This window comes from Odocoileus virginianus, chromosome 7 (assembly GCF_023699985.2).
Source record: "Odocoileus virginianus isolate 20LAN1187 ecotype Illinois chromosome 7, Ovbor_1.2, whole genome shotgun sequence".
Lineage (NCBI taxonomy): Eukaryota > Metazoa > Chordata > Mammalia > Artiodactyla > Cervidae > Odocoileus > Odocoileus virginianus.
The window spans coordinates 41,753,991-41,775,645 of record NC_069680.1 but is presented as its reverse complement, the minus strand read 5'-3'; the positions used below and the strand labels follow the sequence as shown (position 1 = coordinate 41,775,645).

The window sequence follows — 21,655 nt, the reverse complement described above, 5'->3', positions numbered from 1 at the left end:
CTTCTACCATGATTACTTAAAAATTTTTATACCATAAAATGATACATGTTGTTGGAAAAAACATGGTAATGTATAAAGTAAAAAAGAAAAATTTCTCAATGTGTCACCCTACCTGTTTGTGGAAGCAGTTGTTGTTGTTTGTCTGCCTTTCCAAATATTTTTCTACGTATATTTCTAAAAGACACATTTTAGTTATTGAAGGACATTGTTCTACATGGTAGTTGTTTGTTAAAAATCAAAGTGAAGCAGTTTCTAGTTTCACTGTTAAATCTTTGTGAATACTAACTTGAGACTTTCTCAATTATTTTATAATTGATAATACAAAAGCTTTTTGGATTATGGTATTTAAATAATGTCTTTAATTGTAATCATGTTTAAAATTCCTAATAATTTAATCGTGTTGCTTTAAATTAAAAAGATGTCATATAGGTATTCTACGTTGCCTTGATTACTTTTTGCTATAAATAAGTAGGTGCTTCTCATTTTATTCCATAAACATGGAAATATTTGCCTCAAGAGTTCTTGTATTTTTTTTCCTTCCCCTATATTCTTTTAGGATTATTCATTAAAAAAGCTTTCACTGAGAAATCTGAGAAATGAACTGTTTTATACTTATAGGAAAAAACTTAAGAATTCAATGAGCTATGTCTCAACCAAGAATTTCCTAAAAAATAAATTTGATATTTTTGGAGACATATTAAAGCTTTTATTTACTTAACAAATATCTATATAGTGCTTACTACATACCAGTCTCTCTTCTAATTCTCAAACAGTATTATAGATTATGGACTATGACTATCCTGATTTTACAGAGGACACTGAAGCCCGCAAAAGATTAATTTGCCAAGATCCTGTGGTTGGGAAGTGGGGAGTCAGAATTTAAAGCCAGGCAGTCTAGTGTCAGAGTCTATCAGCTTAGTTTCTGCTATATTTTGCTTTGTTATATGAAAGCCTATTCACTTAGATTCATATATTCAGTTACTTATTTATGAAAAAATTGTCATGCCATTAAATTGCAGACTCTCTGTTGCTTTTAAAATCATTCCAACTTCCAATCATTTTACTACACAAATTTTGGAAAGAACATATCTCATACCTACTTCTTACAGAGAGAAATATTTCTATTGCCCATTCTATAGTCCACCTCCTAGGACTGACTGTTACTGCTGAATTGACACAGATCCCTCTGAGGCCATTTCTATTTAAGTATCTGGAGATATACTTCCCAATGGATTATTGGAATAAATTTAGTATAAACTTGGCAATATTTGTATTATTTGACCTAAGGAAACAAACTTTCATTGCATAATAGTGAAGTGGCTATTCCAGAATTTCTCATTTGACAAGTTTTGATAGCTTGAAAATAAATAGGCAACCAGCAGATTGACCTTTAGAATTTCCTCCTCAAGTTTCTTGCTATTGCTAAAAATGTCACCAAACTGTTTTGTGTGTATCATATATATCGGAGAACTCATGAGATTATGAGTCAAAATGATTGATTAGGAGAGATTATTAATTCTGTTGTTTCTGTAACACCAAGAGTATTTTGGGGAATTGCCAAGAGTCTGACTGGTGCAGAGATGCCATGAAGTTCAGACACTGGGGGAGATTTGCCCTATGAACAACCCACTGGGCTCAGAATGAACCAATTAGTGGAGGTCCAGGCCAGTTTAAGACAGGCTCTGGGCATTAGTCATGGGGTTAGAATAGCTGTCCATTACTTGGACAGTTGGAAGCTGAATTGCAGGTATTTTAGGCAACATGTTTATAGTTGAGTTTAAAATAGATAAAGCACAGTTAGAGCTGCTCCTCCTCTCCTGGCTGATGTCCTTCTTATGGGTGCATTCTTCCAGCAGCATACATGTATAAATAGTTAGAGATTAAAAAATACAGGTTTTTGTTTTCTATGAGAGAATGTACATTAAACTCTGGGATCTTTGATTTTTCCATTCAAAGATGTGAATGTCACATATAAATAGATGAAAATCTTCAACTATATAAATTTCAAAATAAAGACCTAATTTCTAACTATAAATCCAGTGTCTTTAATTTAGATACTGAATACTGAGCTTACCCATAACTCAGTTATGTTAAGAGTATTTGGAAGTCCCTTCTGCCACAGATATTTTAAGCCCTTTCATGAAGGAACCACAAAGAGTTTAAGAAATTTTATATACCATCTTCTTCACCTTGGTTAAAACCATCCAACCTTTAATACATGATTCTGAGCAATAAATCTTAGCTTGAAAGACAAGCAGACTGAGTTAATTTGGGCCACCTGGTATCTGATCTTTGACTACATCTGAGAAATCTGGGCAAAACTACCTTTTTCCTGTAAGAGTTAAAAATGCCCAGATACTTGCTTCTCTAGTGTCCCTTGTAGCTGGGATAGTTCTGGTTATAATAAAGTTAAATTGGGTTCTGGTGCAGAAACTGTCATGGTGCCAATATTAGCATTGACGGTGGATATGTCTTATTACCATTCCAGACTTGTGTGTGGTTCTGGGTTTCATTTCTAAGAATTTACCCTTTTTGAAATTATTTTGTTTTAATATTATTATATTTTTTTAAAGTTGGAACAGTTGATTTCCAATGTTCTGTTATTAATAGTTTTAGTTATATAACAAAGTGATTCAGTTATACGTGCATATATATTTATATATATATTTTTCGTAAAAGCTTATATCTTTTTTACTCTTGAATCTAGTTCTCCAAATCCAAAATTTCTAGAAACCAGTACCCTTTTAATAAACTTTTCTGCTTAATCAGCCAGAGTTTACTTCTAATACTTGCCCATAATAGTAACAGCAACTGAAAAAACAACAGTTAACCCTGAGTCAGGATCTGTACAAATGCTTTCCATGTATTAATTAATTTAACCGTCTCAACAAACATATGAGGATATTATTACTACTTTCATTTTGTAGGTAAGAAATTCAAGGCGCAGAATGTGTCCAAAGACATACAAACAGTAAGTGACAAAGACAAAATTTGAATCCTGAGTCCGTGCTTGTAGTTTTAGTATTATTTTTCTTTTTTAAAAATATTAACCTAATATGTTCATTTTACAGATGAGGAAAGCTGAATCCAGAGATATTATGTGGCCTCCGTAAGGTTGCATTGGTTTAATTTATCACAGAAAATATAGACTAAAAGTCCTCTGGTTCTCAGTCTGGTGAACTTGGCATATGTACTGCTCAGAATCTGTGAGGACCTTTCTTCTCAGGCTTAGCAATCTCACAGTTTTCCATATTGTGTGCCACACTCACTTTCTTGTTCAACTTCATCAAACATGGATACCAGATGGTTGTCTTGATAAATGGACCCATTCATAAGGACGTTAATTAATGAACCCTCATTCAGTCTATTTTCCTGAATAGTAATTTCAACTCCTTTCACTGATTCTTTGGAAATTTTATATTCCAAATCTGTAATCAACTTTGTGGTTCCCTCTGGTCCTTTGTTTTTTCTTGCCAAGAGGCAAGAAACTGTGTATGTTTCCTTACTAAACTGATTTCAGATGCTCCCCATCCCATTTTCCAATTGACTATGTTTGTATCTATTTCTGTTCCCGTTCTCTTAAGTGCTGGACAATCCTCCCAAGTTTGGTGGCATTTCTAGCCTTCACAAGCATGCCAGTCACCAGCATCATACCAAGAACAATGGTTCTGTGGCTAAACTCCTGTGGTCTGTCCTCATGGTTGATGCCTACACATGGAGAACAGCTCTATGGACTGTGTCTATTGGAGTTCATACATTACTACCATGCTTTCCTAGTTGCTGATTTGTGAAATTGAATAAAGGTCTTTATTAGGCCTTATCATTATTATCTTCCACCTGTAAAGCATCTATATACCTCAACATGTGATAGAGTTCAAGGCAAATCTTAGGGGCCTTAACTAAGAGGTACCAAAAGAATCTCCTTAGTTGTGATTTTACCTTTGCTCTGCTAATGCTATTATTGTTGTGGAGGACAACAGGCAGTGCTATAAGGAGTGTTTATTTTGTTAATTCTGTATGAAAGATAACAGTCTGTTTTGTGTATTGTTTGTTTACCCACACACCTTAAGATCAGTGACTTCAAATTGGTAAAATCTACTTTAGGCTGAGAAGTTTTCCAAGGCAGAATTTATCTAACTTATATACTTTGGAAGTTGGCATTTCCCTTGTTAGGTTGTTTTTTACAATCTTTGCAAGGCATACACAATATGAATGCCAGATATTTTTCTTAAAATAGAAAAATAACAACTGTAGTATAAAACTGAATAAGTGGGATGTTGGAATTTGTAGAAATATGGTACTATAGTTAGTAACAAAGAGGCAAAGCCAGGGCATGACTATAATACATGGATATAAATTTAGTTTTTTATCATACAGCCCAGAGTTTCTCAAAATATCATATGTGAGGTGATATTAGTTTATAGTCCATGTTTTATTTTAATATTTATGTTTTATTTTAATAGTTATGCATTTATTTTATTGCATATTAGGAATGTAAAACTTTTCCTATTTACATAAGTTAGAAAAAGTCTACTTTTAAAACTAAACAGTATTTCTGTTCAAATTTTTTAATAAATTCTAAATATTATTGGTGGTGGTATGTGTTTATGGCAAAAATCACACAGATGCAAATAGATTTTGGCTTTTGAAAATTTATCTATTTGTTTCATTCTCAAAAGGCTGTCACATTTGATCTTTAAAAAATGTATGGTTTATCCATAGAAACAACTGTTAGCAAATTATGAATCATGTTCCTGATGTATCGTTTTGGAAGAGTGTCGGTTGAAATCCTATCGCCTAGGAAGAGTTCTGATGTCAAGTGGTTAGCTGTCTTGTGAAGGCAGAACTAATTTGTTATCAAATGATGACTTTAATGATATCTTCTAATATTTCCCCTTTATTTTTAAGATTTATGTGTGACAACCACCCTTTAGGATTTCAGTATCTCAGTAATGGAAGTATTTAAAAGTAAACAGGTTTTTAAAAATAACTTGTGTTTTATAAAGCTTTCTAGACATTTTTGGCTAATTCATGGGAATATGAAATGCAAGATTATCCTTATACAAATTTAGAAATCAGAAAATATATTTTTTGGAGTGTATATGTGGTGTTTCTGCATAAGAGAACAAGGGAAATGCCAATTGTCTTCTAAGACACTGTTTATATTTGCCCTGAGGTTCACTAATGTAGACTGCAAAGCATATATTATCTTGCAACTAGGATTTACTGTGTTCATGTTCACTTCTGGCTCTGGGTATGTGTCTCGTCTCACTGCTCCAACCTGCAGGAGCCTACAAATTATATCTAAGAAATAACTAGATGAAAACTTTGGTGATTCCTTTATCTGTTTTGGGCTTGAATCATTTTGGAATGTGTAATTCATTCAATAGGCCCATCCAGCTTTTTATTATAGATACAGTTTGCCCTTTTGCATTGACCAACTGGTAGCAGTCAGAGACCTGGTTAAATAACGTAAAGATATTCACATGCAGATTTGAACATATGACCTTATGTAGATAAAAAACATTTGTTTTGGGTTAATTGTTCTTCTATCCTTTTCTAGTTCAACATATGCCAAGGAGAATTCTGAATGTACTTGATTCTTTTAGCATGTGAGAAATCTTATACAGTAATTATTCTCCTTACCACACCTGGAAGAATTTTTGACAAGCCAAGGGACTCCGCAAGGCACTAAATCTTTCCTCAGGAAATTCTTCATTTAAAAGGATAAAAGATGAACGAGGTGATTGCAGAGGTCTTGGGAGGGTATTAGGATGCTTGTGAAATGGAGTCTGACTTATGCCGTATTTAAGTGTGGAAACATATTCATAAAATGTGTTTTGAGTTAGTTAATAGGATCCTTAAAGGAAATGTAGGGATTTTTAAAATCCAATTGCATATCCACTTGACACTTCGTCCATTAATTATTCAATACTTAATGACTTTCTTTGCATTGATTCACTGTCTTTTACTTATGCAAAAAAGAAAGTATCATTCTCTTAAGTGGTGTGTAATTTCCCACAAATGGAAGGTCATTATTTAACACTACAAAAGGAAACCGTGATCAAATTCTAGCCAGACATTGTTATCTACTAAAAACTGATCCCTAGTCCTGTTCTCTGTTTTAAAAGATTAGCAGGGGAAGGAGAGGTGTTTAAGATGTACCTCTAAAAACTTTCCTCATCAGAAAACTTAAAAGAGAATTGAAAGTGGAATAATTCTCTCATGGTGAAATTCAAGGTTACTGAATGCTCTGTCAATGTATTGTTCAACATCACTTCAGCTCTCTGCCCTGCATCTCTGAAACAATGTTTAAAAAAAGGATCACAGCTACTGAAATCCCACCCAGTTTCATGATTATATGCTTTTGTGATCTCATTTTTTTTCTCTTTAGCTTATGTTAGAGAGTTCTCTTTGCATGTCATAATAAGATTTTAGGTGAAGATTAAGAGCCAATTATTTTTTGTTGCTGATTGATATTAAACCAACATGTAACAGTTAGTCCTGAAGTTACCTGCAAACAATGTCTAAAGTTCAAAACTGCCATCAATGCTTCTGTGTGAGTCATGAAATTTACACTATTTTTTAAGCCAACAAAACAGAAACTGTCATGTCCTTCTATTTTAAGGGAAAGCACTATAGTTCATATTTTGCAAATATTTTGAACCTTTTATCGAAGACCTCATATGTAACCCACTCCCTATTAGGCGAGTGGAGAAGAAATTCATTGCTGTTTGAAAATAGCTCCTGGAATGCATTTCTATCCCTTGGGATGCTGAGGTTCCCATCTCATGTCAGGTACATGCACTCTCCACAAAAGGATTTACAGAGCTGCTCCTTCAATTTGGAGTCTTCCACACCAGGCTATGGCATTGCTGGCTAGTAAAAGCAAAGCTTCTTAGGAGCTTGAAAATGAAGTTAGCCTATGGGTGGCTAGAGTGGTGACCTTAAGGAATTACGCCTGTGATGATCTAATGGTACCATCCTGTTCTCATGTTTAGTGCCACTTATTTAAGGAATTAGCATTCATGCACTTGATGAATGACATAAGTCCTTGAATAATGGGGACTGAAGCAGGTGGTAGGAACAGGCAACAAAAGAAAAAGGAGGACCCAAGAGCTATATTTTGTCATGGAGTCAAACTCTTATTTCTGTCCCTGGGATTTTTGTGTGGTGGTTGGAAAAGAATGTCAGTGCCACAGGGTTTTTCCATCTGCTTTTCACTGATCTAGTCTAGTTGAAGCCAGTTGTAAACTCTGGGATCCTAAGTTACTTATTTTTATGGCATTGTTTGTAGAAAAAATTGCCATTTCAAAAGTACCCAAGGAAAGTTACTAAAGCACATTATACCAAGCCAAAGAGATAGGGGAGTTAATTTGAGGCACATAGGCAGAGAATGGTCTTCTAATCAGATTAATGTTGATCTAGTGCCATCTTTTGTACCTTTTGGCTTGTAGATATTTATTTAGGAATTGAACAAATTAGAAAATTAAAATGTATAGTTGCAGTGAAACTCTAAATAAGAGAACACGCATGGAAAGGAAAGTTTGAGAAATGGGAATTAAAGTCTGTATTTTGTTCCTAGTTTGAGGGAATTGCTCCTAGGAGCAGACTGATGACTGATTGAAAAGGGAAGAGAAAGATGAAGCGCACTGATTTCTTATTTATCTGCTGTAATCTTACTGAAATTGAGGCACTCTATTATCTTCACTGCTTGTAAGTCGTTGTGCATTTTACAAATATTTTGGTTAATCAGTACCCCCAAGCAGTCCCCTCTGCCAAAGATGCTGCTTTGTTTTTGGCTCCTGGCCACGTTTGTTTGCCCTCATCCTTTATGTCTCAACTTCAATGTCATTTTGTCTGAAGATGGCCTTCTACCATTCTGTCACTTGACCTGATTTATGATATTTATAGCATTTAACATGCTATGCTATTATTTAATTTCTTGCTTATTTTCTATCTTCCTTTGAGAAATTTTCATGAAGGTAGGCACCATGTCTCTATTTGTGGAATAAATAAATAGTGAAGGAATGAGGGTTAGACTTGAATTGGTGGGTAGGACAAGGAGGGATGCTCCTGCTTCCTTTAAGGAATCTTAAACCCTCATCTATGTTATAGGGCATTTTCTTAAAGAACTGTGAATTAGAGAGCAGACTTGTGGTTGCCAAGGGGGAGGGGGAACAGGGGAGGATTGGATTGGGAGTTTTGGGTTAGCAGATGCAAACTATATATATATATGTATGTATGTATATATATATATGTATATATATATATGTGTATATATATAGTGGATAAGCAAGGTCCTATAGTATAGCACAGGGAACTATATTCAATATCCTGTAGTAAACTATAATGGAAAAGTATATGAAAAAAGAATATATATATATATACACACACACACACATCTGTATAACTGAATCACTTTGCTATAACCAGAAACTAACATGACATTATTACAACACTGTAAATCAATTGTACTTCAATATTTTAAAAACCTATGGATTAACTTATAGAGTACTAAATTAAGGATAAGAGTTGGGAGTCAACGAACTTTTTCTGTAAAAGGCCAGATAGTTGATATTTTAGGATTAAAACAAAAGCAACATTTTTAAAACTGTGAGAACCACTCATGTCCTTAAATCACTGAAAAACAGGATGTGGCCACATTTGAGTCATGGATCAGTTTGCTGACCTCTGGCTTATGTCTATACTGAACTGTATAACTCTGGAGCTTGTTTTCCAACAGTGAAATGGGAGCGTTGGACTATATCAGTATTAAATATGCATACAGCAAACATATAAAGAATTAGAAAGAATCGCCTAGTGAACCCGAGCATTTATCATCCAGCTTCAATAATGAAGTTTTCTTCATGAAATTTTCCTAGGTTTTCTATTCCTAACTGAATGCTTCTTAGAAATATTTTCTACTTTATGAGATTTTTTTCCTTGAAATAAAAATAATCCATATTCATTATAAAGAGTTTGGAAAATAAAAAGCACAAGAAAGAAAAAGCTATGCTTATCAGAGATTACCTTTTATTATCTTCTAATATTTGTGTGTGTGAATAATTTCTTAAAATATGATCTGTAGGCTGATACATACAGGTTTGCTTTCTTATTTTTAACTAAATTTTAAAATTTGAACATTTTCCCCTGTCTTTCTTTGAAATCACAGTTTTATATTACCATATAATTTGGAAATATAAGGGCAACATATTTTATATGACCAGTAATTTTTTTTGGACATTTATGATGATGTGTCCAATATTTTTAAACATTATAAATTCAACTCTGATGACCATCCTTATGTCTAAATATTAGTCCTTATTCCTTAGATCAAAGACTATGGTCAATTTTAAGGCTCTAAACAGAAATGTTATACCCATTTAATGCAGTCTTATGTTGTCTTTTTAAATTCTAGATAAATTAATTTTCATTGCAATTACTTGATATGAATTTTAGGTCAGCTGCTATAATTTATACTTCTGTAATCTCAAGGACTAACACACTGTGTTTCATAATAAGGATTGGGGGGAAAAGCAAAGAAAATTTTTAAAAATATCTACTGCATTAGACAAACAGTAAGACTGACATACCACATAAATATTTGTGTTGTAATAATTTTTAGAAAATAGATTATCTATAGGGTAATTGAACAAAGTATTAACACACACCATATTTTAAATCACTGAAAAATACTATATAACCATCGGGTCTTCTTTAAAATATATTCAGACTACTTAAGAGTGATCTTTATTAACTATATATTTAGGCTTCATTGTAGTAGAACTGGTGTAAACTGACTCCACATTGGGTAGAAAGCATCTATGAAAATGTATTTTTCTAGTTTTAAGGAGAAAATTCTGGATGAAAGGAGCATCAGATGTCACAGAGTTGATGACCAGCACTAGTAATACATTCTGGAGGAAAGGATCATCATAATGTTATTTTTTTCCCCTTTTGTGTCTCAAATATATGGTAGTTTTGGAAGATCTGGGAAGTACAGTTAAGAATGGAAAAGTGAAAAAAAACTCCACATCTAATTCCATTGCCTAGAGACAAATTTTATTTACAAGTTAACATTGCAGCACACATCCGAAATCTCTCTATGTGGCATAATGTGACTAAGCTGAAAGTTTAGCTTGTCAACATTACACAATTTTTATAATAATATTTACTGAACCTCTATTCATTAAAATTCTTTTATCATTTAAAGAAGTTTGATAAAAATTTTAGTTATCAATTCTAAATATGTCCAATTATTATTTAAAAAGAATGTCATGAGACATATTTTCAGATCCTCATGAGCACGTTTTATTGCATCAGTTTGGATATAAGAGACTGACTCATGTTATTAAGTAACCTGCAAAATTCTATTTTTGGCAGTTGTATTTGTCCTGCTAGTGATAAGAGTGCACAGATTAGTCACACTCTCTTTTTGGAATTCTTGCTTTGCAAGTATTCAGCATTCAATATCAGAGACTGCAAACGTAGAGCTGAAGCAAATCCTTCAAACCCTAACTTAGCAAATACTGTAATATTTAAAAATATCATTATATAGGTACAACTCCCTCAATTGCATCAATATACTTATTAATATCTGCACTTTTGTACAGAGACTTTTTAAAAAGTACATCTGATGTTCTTTTATTTGATGATGACGTTAATGTTTTCTCTAATCCAGAGTAGGAAGACTGAAATAGAAGGCGGAAGGGTTTTCCCTAAACTGCAGAGTTTGAAGCTATGTCTCAGTACATGCTGGTTTGCTTTTCCAATTAAACAAGTTTGCTGACCAATAACTAGACTGAGCATATGCTAGAATAACAAACCTTGACTAAGAGTGGAGCAGGTCCTAGTCAATCATCTGGGAAGTCAAGGCCGAGAGCTGTTAAGGGACTTGAGTTTGGGGTTAACATATACACACTAGTATATATAAAATAGGTAAACAACAAGGACTACTATATAGCACAGGGAGCTATACTCAATATATTGTAGCAACCTACAAATACATATACTTGCATATATTTTTATATATAAATCTTAATCACTTTGCTGTATACCTAAAAGTAATACAACATTGTAAAGCAACTATAGTTCAATTTAAAAAAGGAACTAAAAGAGAAAAAAATGATTATTCTTGTGTGTGGTAGACACTGGGTTAAATAACAGGTCTCTGATTTGAAGTCTTGGGTGACTTTCTACACTTTGCAGTCAAAATCAGAAAGGATTTTCCAAATCATTCAAAATGATTGAACTGAATCATGTGCATATTTACATCTTGATTAGAGGCTTTTGATCTACATAGCAAAGGTTTCAGAACTTTAGGTTTCTACATCACTAAAAAATATCTGGTCCAGTAGTCATTCTGCTAATAAGTGATTACCTCAAGCGAATCATGTTACAAAGTTTAAGCTCAACAAAGTGCTTTTAGCATGCTCTGGCATGCTAATCTCTCAAATAGCAATCTTAAAGATAACATTATAATAGCACTTAGTTCTGTAAATCTTGCTGGAAATTTTAGCCAACTGCAGTGGAATTATGGCCCATAAATCTTGGGCAAACTATCTAACTCCTTGAGCTTTGTTTTCCTTATCTGGAAATTGGAGATGATCATAGTAACTACCTCACAGTGTTGTGGTTAGGACTAAACGAATTAATAGACATAAGCAGTTGGAATATAAGTGCCCAATAACTGTTTGCTATTTTGTAATTGCTATTAACTTGTGATCTAAATCCTTATTATTAATATTTTCTGAATGTAATTGATTATGTAAGACCAAAATGATAGGCAAATAGGTCATATATTTTTAGGTGTATTTTATTTGAAAATGCTTTACATAATAAGGATAAAATAGCCCTATTATTTTTTCCTTTTTAATGAAAATGTTCTTAAATTATTAGGTTTATGAAAAGGTCTCCATTGCTATTTGAGCCTTTTAAAAAATGTATTATTTGCAAGCTTTTTACATTGCTTTAATATGCTAAAATTGTCTATTCTGCAGAATTTTCTAAATGATTACTTAGTGACTTTTTACATTTCATTTGTAACAGGATTTAAAGACGGAATGGAATTCTTCTGGCCTCTGATGTGGATATGAAACTTACTGGACCAGCAAGCAGGAGGTAGGGAGAAACTGTTGAACAACTTTAAGTGAACACCTCCTACCCCTCCCCATCTGTGAGTTAGAAAAAATATTGAAGAGTTTAAGAGGAATTTTTGGAATTGTTTCAAAGATCTCTGGAGCCCACTGCTGGTGTGTTGTGAATCCTAGTTCTCCCTAAGTGGAAGGAATCTTGAGGTGCCTCTCAGCTCACCTAAAGCAGAGGAGGGGAGTAAGGAAAAAGCTCATGGAGCTTGCTGTGTACTCCCTGCAGTTGGAAACACCCGAGGATGGTAGGTCTAACTCACCCCTGGAGTATCTCATGGTAGCAAGAGGCTGGCCATTTGCTTTGATGTTGGTGAGAAGGAGAACTGGTTGCTTCATCTCACCTGCACTTGCAGGTTTTACTGGGTCAGAATGTGAGTTTCCAGGGGTCTAGAGTTTGGCCACATGTAGGAATTAGGGTTGAAGTTCCATCTCCTCCAAGAGGGATGCTAGGAGTGTCAAAAAGAGCTCTGTCGGAGGAGACTGGGTCTCAGGGAAGTAGCCTCTACCCAGAGGGACCCCTGGCAGTGGAATTCAGGGTGTCTCTGATGACTCTCGAGAGTACCCTAGGAGCTTTACACACCTGCCAGGCTCAGAGACCAATGCCAAAAACAGTCAAGCGAAAACTTTCCTGTCCCCTCTCCTTTACTTTCATCCCTTTCTTCTGCTTCCGTTGAGTCAGGAATTCTAGTCAGTAAACTGGTATAGGGAACTAGGCTTCTGAGAGCATCAAGAGAAAAAAATAGAAATTGCCTTCCACCCTGATATGCGTGGGAAAGGGAAATAGCTTTCACTTTGAATGAAGTTAAGTTTTCATTCTACAGGACTAGACATATTCATTATTTAGCGGCTGATCTTTTATTAGCTGAAAGTTACCAGAAAAGTCATGAGACTTTCCCTGAATTTCATCTAGGGGAAATGAAAGAACCAGTGCCCAGAATAAAGTTAAATGGACAATTTACATTGTTTTAGGGTAATTTCTCATAAACTTCTGCTTGTTGAGGGTAATTATATATTCACAGTTAAGACATTGATATTAGAAATAGTGTCACACTAGAAATATTTATATATATTTTCATCATTATATTTCAGATCATTAGAAGTTTGTTTCCACAGGAGAATACCCTTATGTATGAATATTGACAAATTGCTTTTCAAAAGGGTTTAAGTGCTTTTCACTACCATTGTTCTTATATGAGTGTTTAAGATATAAAGAAGTTAAAAAGATAAACTGATTTAAAAATTATTGATTTTATAGCATTCATGAGACTGCTGTTTACAAAAGAAAAAGAACATTTTTTTCAGCTAACCATACATACCTGAGCAAATGTAAAAAATTATCCTAAATATTTCTGTTTTATAGACTGTAAATGCTATCAAATTTTCTCTTTGGCTTATGAAAACCCCTTTATGTAGGAAAAGACTGCATAAAAAATTTGTCAGGCATTAATTTTGAAGCACATTAAATTTGGAGATAAAGGCATTTAGATTATTAATGATCCTAAAATAGACTAAGTATTAAAAACTAATAATGCATTAGTATCCCCCTTGGCTTAAACTTTTAGGAGTCTTCTGTGACATAATACTTTCTGAAATCTTAAAAAAGACTAAATAAATACTCTTCTTTAGGATGAAAAATTAGAAATAACTTTGAGCATTATCTCTAACAAAGTGTGCCCTGACTCATAAGATTATTACAAAGTGTGCTGCGTTTAGTTTTCAATTGATCTGACAAAGGAACTTGCAATAAAGGACACTACTGTATATGTTATTGTTATCCACTTATGACTTTCATTTTCATAAGAGCACAAAGTTTTGGTTAAGTTGGGGAAGTATGTAGGAAAAAGATAACAGCTGAGAATTAAAATATTAACACTTTGTTGAACTGTAAAAAGAGCAACATTAAAAAAAAGAGCAGTGTTATTTCTTCAGATAAGATAATTTATATGTATAATACTAGTTTGCTTTTCAATGTATCATAAACTCTCTAACAGAGGTTATCGTAAAGATAATAATATGCAGATAATTCTGAACAACTAGTGACTATGAATAGCTTTAGGATTTTTTTATTCTTTCCTTTTTAAAAATGCTGGACATGGATGACATGTTTGACAAAAACCACTACAATATTGTAAAGTAATTAGCCTTCAACTAATAAAAATAAATGAAAAAAAATAAATAAAAATGCTGGACATGGAGAGAAACTTGAGTAGTTATTTTGAGAGAACATCCTGGAATAGCTATGCTGACAAAATGGTCAGTTCTTGGATCCTTCATCTACAAGTTCTCATACATCCATAGTCAGAAATCTCTCTGGAAATCAAAGCAAGTCTCTGGATAATTTGTTTTCTGCTGATTTCTTGAAACACCAACTTGGTTCTACTTCACTGACTGCTCTCAGTGGTGAATTCCAGCTGCCTTTTGTTATTCTAAATTGGCCTTTCAGAACTGTGATAGTCTTCATGACTGTGAACACTAGTTCAGTTTCCAAATGACAAGGCAAAATTGAGTTGATAACCCAGAGTAGAGAGAATACCACCTGTAAGGTCCCCTGAAAGACCGAAAGGTGCCAACTTCCTCTGGAAGGAACGTCCATTTTCAGGGTTACACAGCTGACCAGTCACCTTTTACATGCTAGGATCCCCGATATCCCCACCACTCTGAGCTCAGTGGTGAGCCTCAGCAGAGGGCACGAGAAGCTCCTACCTGGACCAAGCTATATCCTGTACGCTGGACCAGTGCGCGGAGGGCTGCTTCCTTCTGGGTTCCGCTCAATCCATCCCCGGATTTGTGATTTGATTCCATTGAGAGTGATTATCAGCAAAAAATCAGGTTAATTAGGGTTGCTCACTGAAACCAAATTTAAGATAAATTAAGTAAATTACTATTACCTAGTCCAAACGTGTCCCTTTCATGAAGGACATCTTCAGGAAACATTCTCTATAAATGAGTCACTAAGAATAGAGTAACTGACAGTCACCCACAAACCAGACCAGTTAAATGTCCTCGTTAAAAAAGAGCTTTTAAAAAATGTTCAATTTTAGTTGAAATTTAGAAGTAAACATTGAGTAATAACCTTTTTTTACACTTAGAAGGCAGACCAGTAATTCTCAGTCCAATTATCCCAGAATGTCACCAAATGCTTGAAAACAAAGTCGTTCTTACCAATTAAAAGAATACATAGAATGGTCCTTGCAAATGTGGGGAAAGAGCAGTGTTACTAAGTCAAATCAACTAAGATATGGTATGAAGAGCCTGAAAGTTTCAATTTCATTTATCTGTTCTGTTACCTAGGACATTTACCAACTTATTCTTCAAAGATAAATTTCTAGACCACAGTGTGCTGGTACCAGATATACAAAAGTCATGCAAACTACTCTGTAATAAAAGTGTCATGTAGGGTTTAGCAGAACAAGGACAATGGATCCTTTTGAGTGGTGCACTGGAAGTGCCTACTGACACCTGGATCATATACGACATGGACCACTCAGGAAAGGATGTGAGGCCTTTGTAAAATCTAAGAAATAACAAAAATTTGCACATGTCAGTGGTGATCTATGTGGGCTTCCCTGGTGGCTCAGTGGTAAAGAACCTGCCTGCCAGTGCAGGAGACGTGGGTTTGATCCCTGGGTCGGGAGGACTCCTTGGAGAAGGACACGGCAGCCCACTCCAGTATTCTTGCCTGGGGAGTCCCGTGGACAGAGGAGCCTGGTGGTCTACAGTCCACAGGATTGTGAAGATACGGACATGACTGAGTGACTGCACATGCTGCTACAAATGGGAAACTTCAGCATTTCATTGTCTATACTCTCTATTTGGGAACAGGATTTGAGCCCCATTCCCAATTTGATGGTTGCTCAAATCTACAGGTTCCCAGGACAAGGACACTTCCATGGTGAAGGTCCCAGTTCAGACTGGTGAGAGGCCCTGGAGGTTTTCATATGCAGAGAGGGATGAGTGGGAGTGACTCAGTGAAGCTTCTGTGCTGGATTTTTCACTCTGCCTGATGTACTCTGCCAACCAGGACAGAGGAGGCTTGTTTTACACTGATTTGAATCACATGCAAATATTATGCATTTCAATATAGGCCCTCTAAAAACTTCTCTGTCCTATGTATTGGGGTTTCCTATACTACTTTGGTTTTCATTTAAAGATTCAGAGTAACTGCACCATTAACAATACAGAGAATGGGTAAAAAATTAGGTGACAAAAGTGAAGCTGAGATAATCATTTGAGTAAAATGCAGCTTCAAAGTATTCTATTATTAAAAGTAATAAAATAAAAATGTTCCCAAACTAATAGACAAATATCATCTAGCATGAAATATTTTTCATATAATTTAGAAAACTCAATCGAGATTCCAGAGATAATATTCATTAGCTGTTAAAGGGATGGAACAATTTCTTGTTCTGTATATAAGCATGGCCATTCTTGCCCAGAATTTTCTGATAAGTCTTGCCTGCTTCTGACCCAGATCGATTCGGTGCTCAATCATTCATTCTCTCAAGAAGCAATTAATTAGTGTTGTCTATATGCCAGTTTCATTTTCTACCCAGCTTTAGGGCATTGTGTTCTATGGACAGTTGACTAAGTTTCTGTGTCTGTTACTTTACAAAAGGCAGCATTTTGTTTGTTTCCATTTTAATTTTGTATCTTGGCTAAGACAAACTGGAATGTATTTTTTGATAGTGGTGGTTTGATATATATATATATATGCAGCAATTCAGAATGACTTGTAACTTTACTGATACATTTATAGTATAAATAATTTCTATGCATACTACAAAATAGGCATAAAATGATACCTATATTTAGTTTATAATTCTAAACTGCTGGTGAAATAGTTGTAGAAGTTTCTATGAAACAATATAAATCATCTTAATAAAACTACAAAGGCATTTTTTATTTAAAAAAAAAAGGCATTTTGTGCCATTGGCAGCAACATGGATGAACCTAGAAATTATCATACTAAGTGAAGTAAGCCAGACAAAGACAAATATCATATGTTATCATTTATATGTGGAATCTTAAAAAAATGATACAAATGAACTTATATTCAAAAAAGAAATAGACCCACAGACATAGAAAACAAACTTATGGTTACCAAAAGGGAAAAGGGGGGAGAGGGATAAATTAGAAATTGGGATTAACATACCTTACTGTATGTAAAATAGATAACCAACAAGAACCTACTCTATAGCAAAGAGAACTATACTCAATATTTTGTAATAACCTGTAAGGAAAAAGAATCTGAAAAGAATATATATATATTCTATATATATTCAGTCATGTATGTGTGTGTGTGTGTATATACATAAAACTGAGTCACTGTGATGTATACCTGAAACTAACACAGCGTTGTAAATCAACTGTACCTCAAAAACTTGTAAGTTAAAAAAGCCCAGAAGGAATTTTGAAGATTTGAAAGAAAAAGCTAGTTGTTGAGACTAATTCTAACTTGTTCACTTTTCCCAAATGTTACTAAAATTGCCTTTTCATCAGGATATTCTCATGATCCCACAGTGCTAGATTTAACCCATAAGAGCAAGGAGGTCGTGGATGGACTGGGGTCTGATGGGGTTAGTCTTGTTAGTTACAGATGTTAGAAGGCAAAGTCTGTTGTCTTCTAGCCAAGTTGTAAGTTTACTTTTTGCTGAACTTCATCTTCTCCATCAGGAGATAACAATCTGTGGTGAAATGACAAGTTTTATTTGCAAAACTTACCTTTAGCTTTGGTTAATTATTAGTAAATGTGATTAAATATTTTGACATCAGAATGGCCTTTTGATCACATACATGTTCACTCTGATATCATTGAGAAAATCTGTAGAATATCTCAACATAGTGTCAAGTGTTTGGAAATTAGGATATGAAAATAAAATTCAAAATTTTGACTAGAGACACTTGATCTTCAAAGTTTATTCCTCAAAAACAATCCCTTTTCAACACTGACCTAATCTAAGGGGTGAACTCAAATCCAAGATAAATATATTCTTAAGCAAGTCAAACTTTTGTTTAAAAATTTGGTCAATTTGAAAAAAAGACTTTGCAATACATTTTCTAATTTTATACCTTATAAATACATCAGATCTGAGCTTCTGAATTTTCAAAGAGTAATTTCCAGTGTTATTTATTGAGGCAATAGAATTCAAAACCTATACATAGCAGACATTCAGAGCTAAATGAAAAGCACTCAAACATTTATCACTTATTCATTCAAAAGTTGTATACGTAATGGGTACATGTATGCATGCTAAGTCACTTCTGTCGTGTCTGACACTTTGTGACCCTATGGACTATAACCCATCAGGCTCCTCTGCACCTACTGTCATCCAAGAATTTTTGAGACACTGGATATAAAGCAGAGAACAAAACAAATCCCTCTCTCCCCCAAATCTCATGAAGTTTTATAGTGGGTGTGATAAACAATAGTAGGCAAGATAAACAGGCAAAATATGCACTGTGCTTATGTTCATTTCAGAGAAGAAAAAAAGAACGGAAAAGGAATGTGAAGTATATGTGTTGGGAAGAGCATGGAATTTTAGATGGTACAATCCTGATGTAGTGAATTTGGGAAGGGACCTGGCTGAAGTGAGGGAGGTATTTGGGAGACAGCATTCCAAGAAGAGGACTTGGCAGGTGTGAGGGCCCCGAGCTGCAGGCTTGTTGATTAAACAGTGGAGGCCTAGGTGGAGAGGGTGCGGCTGAGTGGATTAGTAGAGAAATGGGATCTGGTATCAGAGAGATGATGACGGGCCAGGTTGTGAAGGATCTTGCAGTTCACAGGAAGGACCTTTGCTCTTGCCTCGAGATGTGAAGATGTGACTCATGTTTAATGGGATAGTTCTAACCATCAAGAACACATTGATTTGCGTTTCAATGAGCAATGTTGAGCATCTTTTCAAGTGTTTGTTGGCCATCTGTATATCTTCTTTGGAGAAGTGTCTGTTTAGGTCTTCTGCCCAGTTTTTGATTGGGTGTTTTGTATACAGTGAGCTGCATGAACTGCTTTTATATTTTGCAGATTAATCCTTTGTCAAAGAAGCTCAAGAGGAAAGGGATATATGTATTCATATAGATTATTCACTTTGTTGTATAGCAGAAAGCAGCACAGCATTGTAAAGCAATTATACTCCAATTATATTTTTTAAAAAATAAGAAAATACATTGAAGGGAGTCAGACAGGCCTAGGTGAGGGTGAGGCAAGGGAGGCAAGGCAAACAATCTGGTTCTGTTTTCATTTAAAATCTGTCATTTTGTTCACCATGAATTCTTTTCATTGATTTTTTATTAAAAAAAATTCCATTAATTTATCATTTGTCTTAACCACTGACTTTTATGATGCCTCTTCCATCTTGCATTTAAGACAGGGCCTTGCTTCCCTTGCTCTGGTTGGAAAGGTTGAGAGGCGAGGCAAGGAGACCAGTTAGAAACCCTTCGACATCCAGGTAAGAGAGACCAGTGGCTTGTGGTAGAATGGTGATAGTGGGTGTGGTGAAAAGTGATCAAATTTTGGAATATATCTTACAGATGAGTTGTATGCACTGGGAGAGAGAAAAACAAGAGATTGAGGATGATACTGTTCTTTGGCCTGGGCAGCTAGAGAAATGGGAGTTGCCATTTTACTGAGATGAGGAATAAGGAGTTTGTGGAAAAAGAGCAGGAACTCAGTTGGAGGCATGTTGATTTCAAGATGCCCACTAGGGAGCCATGTGAAGAGGTTCAGTGCACAGTTAGATATATGAGTCAGAATGTTATAGGAGATTTATAGACAGAAGATACCAATTTGGCTGCAATCTGCCTGGAGATGATGCTTAAGCTGTGAAATTGTATGAGATCAGTAGAGACTGAGTGTTAGAAAACAGGTCAAAGGACTAATCTCTGGGGTACTCCAACTTTTGGAAGCCAGGGATCAAAGAGGAATTGGCAAAGGGGAATGAGATGAAACAGCCAGACAGGTAGGAGGTGAACCAGGTGAGGGAGGTGAATTGGAAGCCAAGGAGGAAACAAAAAGAATTTTGAGATCAAGTGTCTGGTCAGGTGTGCCAAGACCTGCTAAGGCAAGTAAGATGAAGCCTGAATAGGGATGCAGACCCTGGAGCTAGACCTCCTGGATTCCATTCTGCCTCTTACTCTGTGCCCTGGAGAATTTCCTTAACCTCTTGGTCACTCAGAATCTTCCACTGAGGGAGCAGTAGTCTTTCTCTTTGGATCATTGGGTGAGCATTACATGAGCAAATATTTTAGGAGGGCTTCGGAAGAGTTCCTGGAATGTAGTAAGTGCTGGATTCATGTTGGGCACAGATAAGTAAAAATAGAAAAGGAAAAGAGAAGAGGCAATCTCTCCAATTTCTCAGAGATTGTATAGTAAGAAATTCCAGAGGTTCATGGAACAGTTGGTTACCTAGATGAGAATAAAGAAGAAAGGGGCAAAGAAATGGAAGTTGGATAGAGAGAGAGATGATGGGAAATATTAGGAAAGAATAAAGGAAAGAATCATGGATTCCCCTCCCCACAGCATCAGTTTGCTTATTTGTGAATCAGGATAAAAGGCAGGTTGTGACATTGCTATTGTGGAGATGAAATGAGAAAACATCTGTGAAGTGTTGAGTTAGGTCTAGCACGCTAGGTACCCCCACCTTCCTTTCTGTCACTGCTAATTACTCATGTTGGAGAGGAGAAGCAGAGGCGGGGAACAGCAAAGAGACTGCTGAAAGGTCTTTCTTGCCATAACAGCACTTCCTTCTCCTCCTTCCTTATTGATTATGAAAATGAGGTGAAGGAGGGGCTAATAGTATAAAAAACCAGAGGTCTCTTCCAGCTCTGCCAACTTTCATTAATCTGCCCTCAAGCCCCCCCATCCTGTTTTTCTTGGCAAAGGAAGACTTTGCTCAAGTGTATGCTCACCACCAAACCTGCTGCATAAATATGCTGCCCTCTTCGGTTCTTCCATTCAGGGGAAACTGAGTCTGTTTCCTAACATTTAAAACTTAGGATAATATTAGTTCCTACTTCATAGGGTTTGTTTTTAAGGATTAAGTATTTTAAATGTATTCATATTTTAAATGGCTACTGACATTTAAAAATTGCCCAGAAAGTGTTTGCTATTTTATTATTTAATTGTGATCATAATTGATCTCTAATTCCAAGGGGTAGTGTTGCAAAACCACTTGCTGGAAGAATAAAGTCCCAAGTCCTTAGGATGATACGTCGTATATTCAGGACCAGCTCCCAGATTCACTCAGTGTTACTCAGAGTGTGACATTCATCCAGTGTCACTCAGAGACCCTGCTGCTGGGAATTCCCATGTTTTCTTATATTAAGACTTCTGAGCTCTCTGTTTCAAATGCTCTTTCTCTTCCCTTCTCTTCCCTACCATTCCCTTCTCGCATTTCACCTGACTACATCTGCTTTGTTCATCCTTCCAGACTACTGAAATAGTGTCTTCTCTGTGATGATTTCTTTGATCCTCTCTACTGATAATGTTAGATGCCACTACCTTAATTCTC

At 35.3% G+C, this 21,655-nt stretch overlaps 1 protein-coding gene across 3 annotated transcripts in view; it reads right to left on the bottom strand.

Annotated features, from left to right (window-relative positions):
* A1CF (APOBEC1 complementation factor) overlaps nucleotides 1-21,655 on the bottom strand; it is an 88,058-nt gene that overhangs the window by 41,932 nt on the left and 24,471 nt on the right. For 2 of the 3 annotated variants that reach the window (XM_020903631.2, XM_020903632.2), the window contains exon 2: nucleotides 14,853-14,996. The exons of the other annotated variant lie outside the window; for it this stretch is intronic. In XM_020903631.2, coding sequence (XP_020759290.2) covers nucleotides 14,853-14,951 — 99 coding nt within the window. In that variant the 5' untranslated portion in view covers nucleotides 14,952-14,996. The remainder of the gene's footprint in view (nucleotides 1-14,852; nucleotides 14,997-21,655) is intronic. 3 annotated transcript variants of the gene reach the window in all.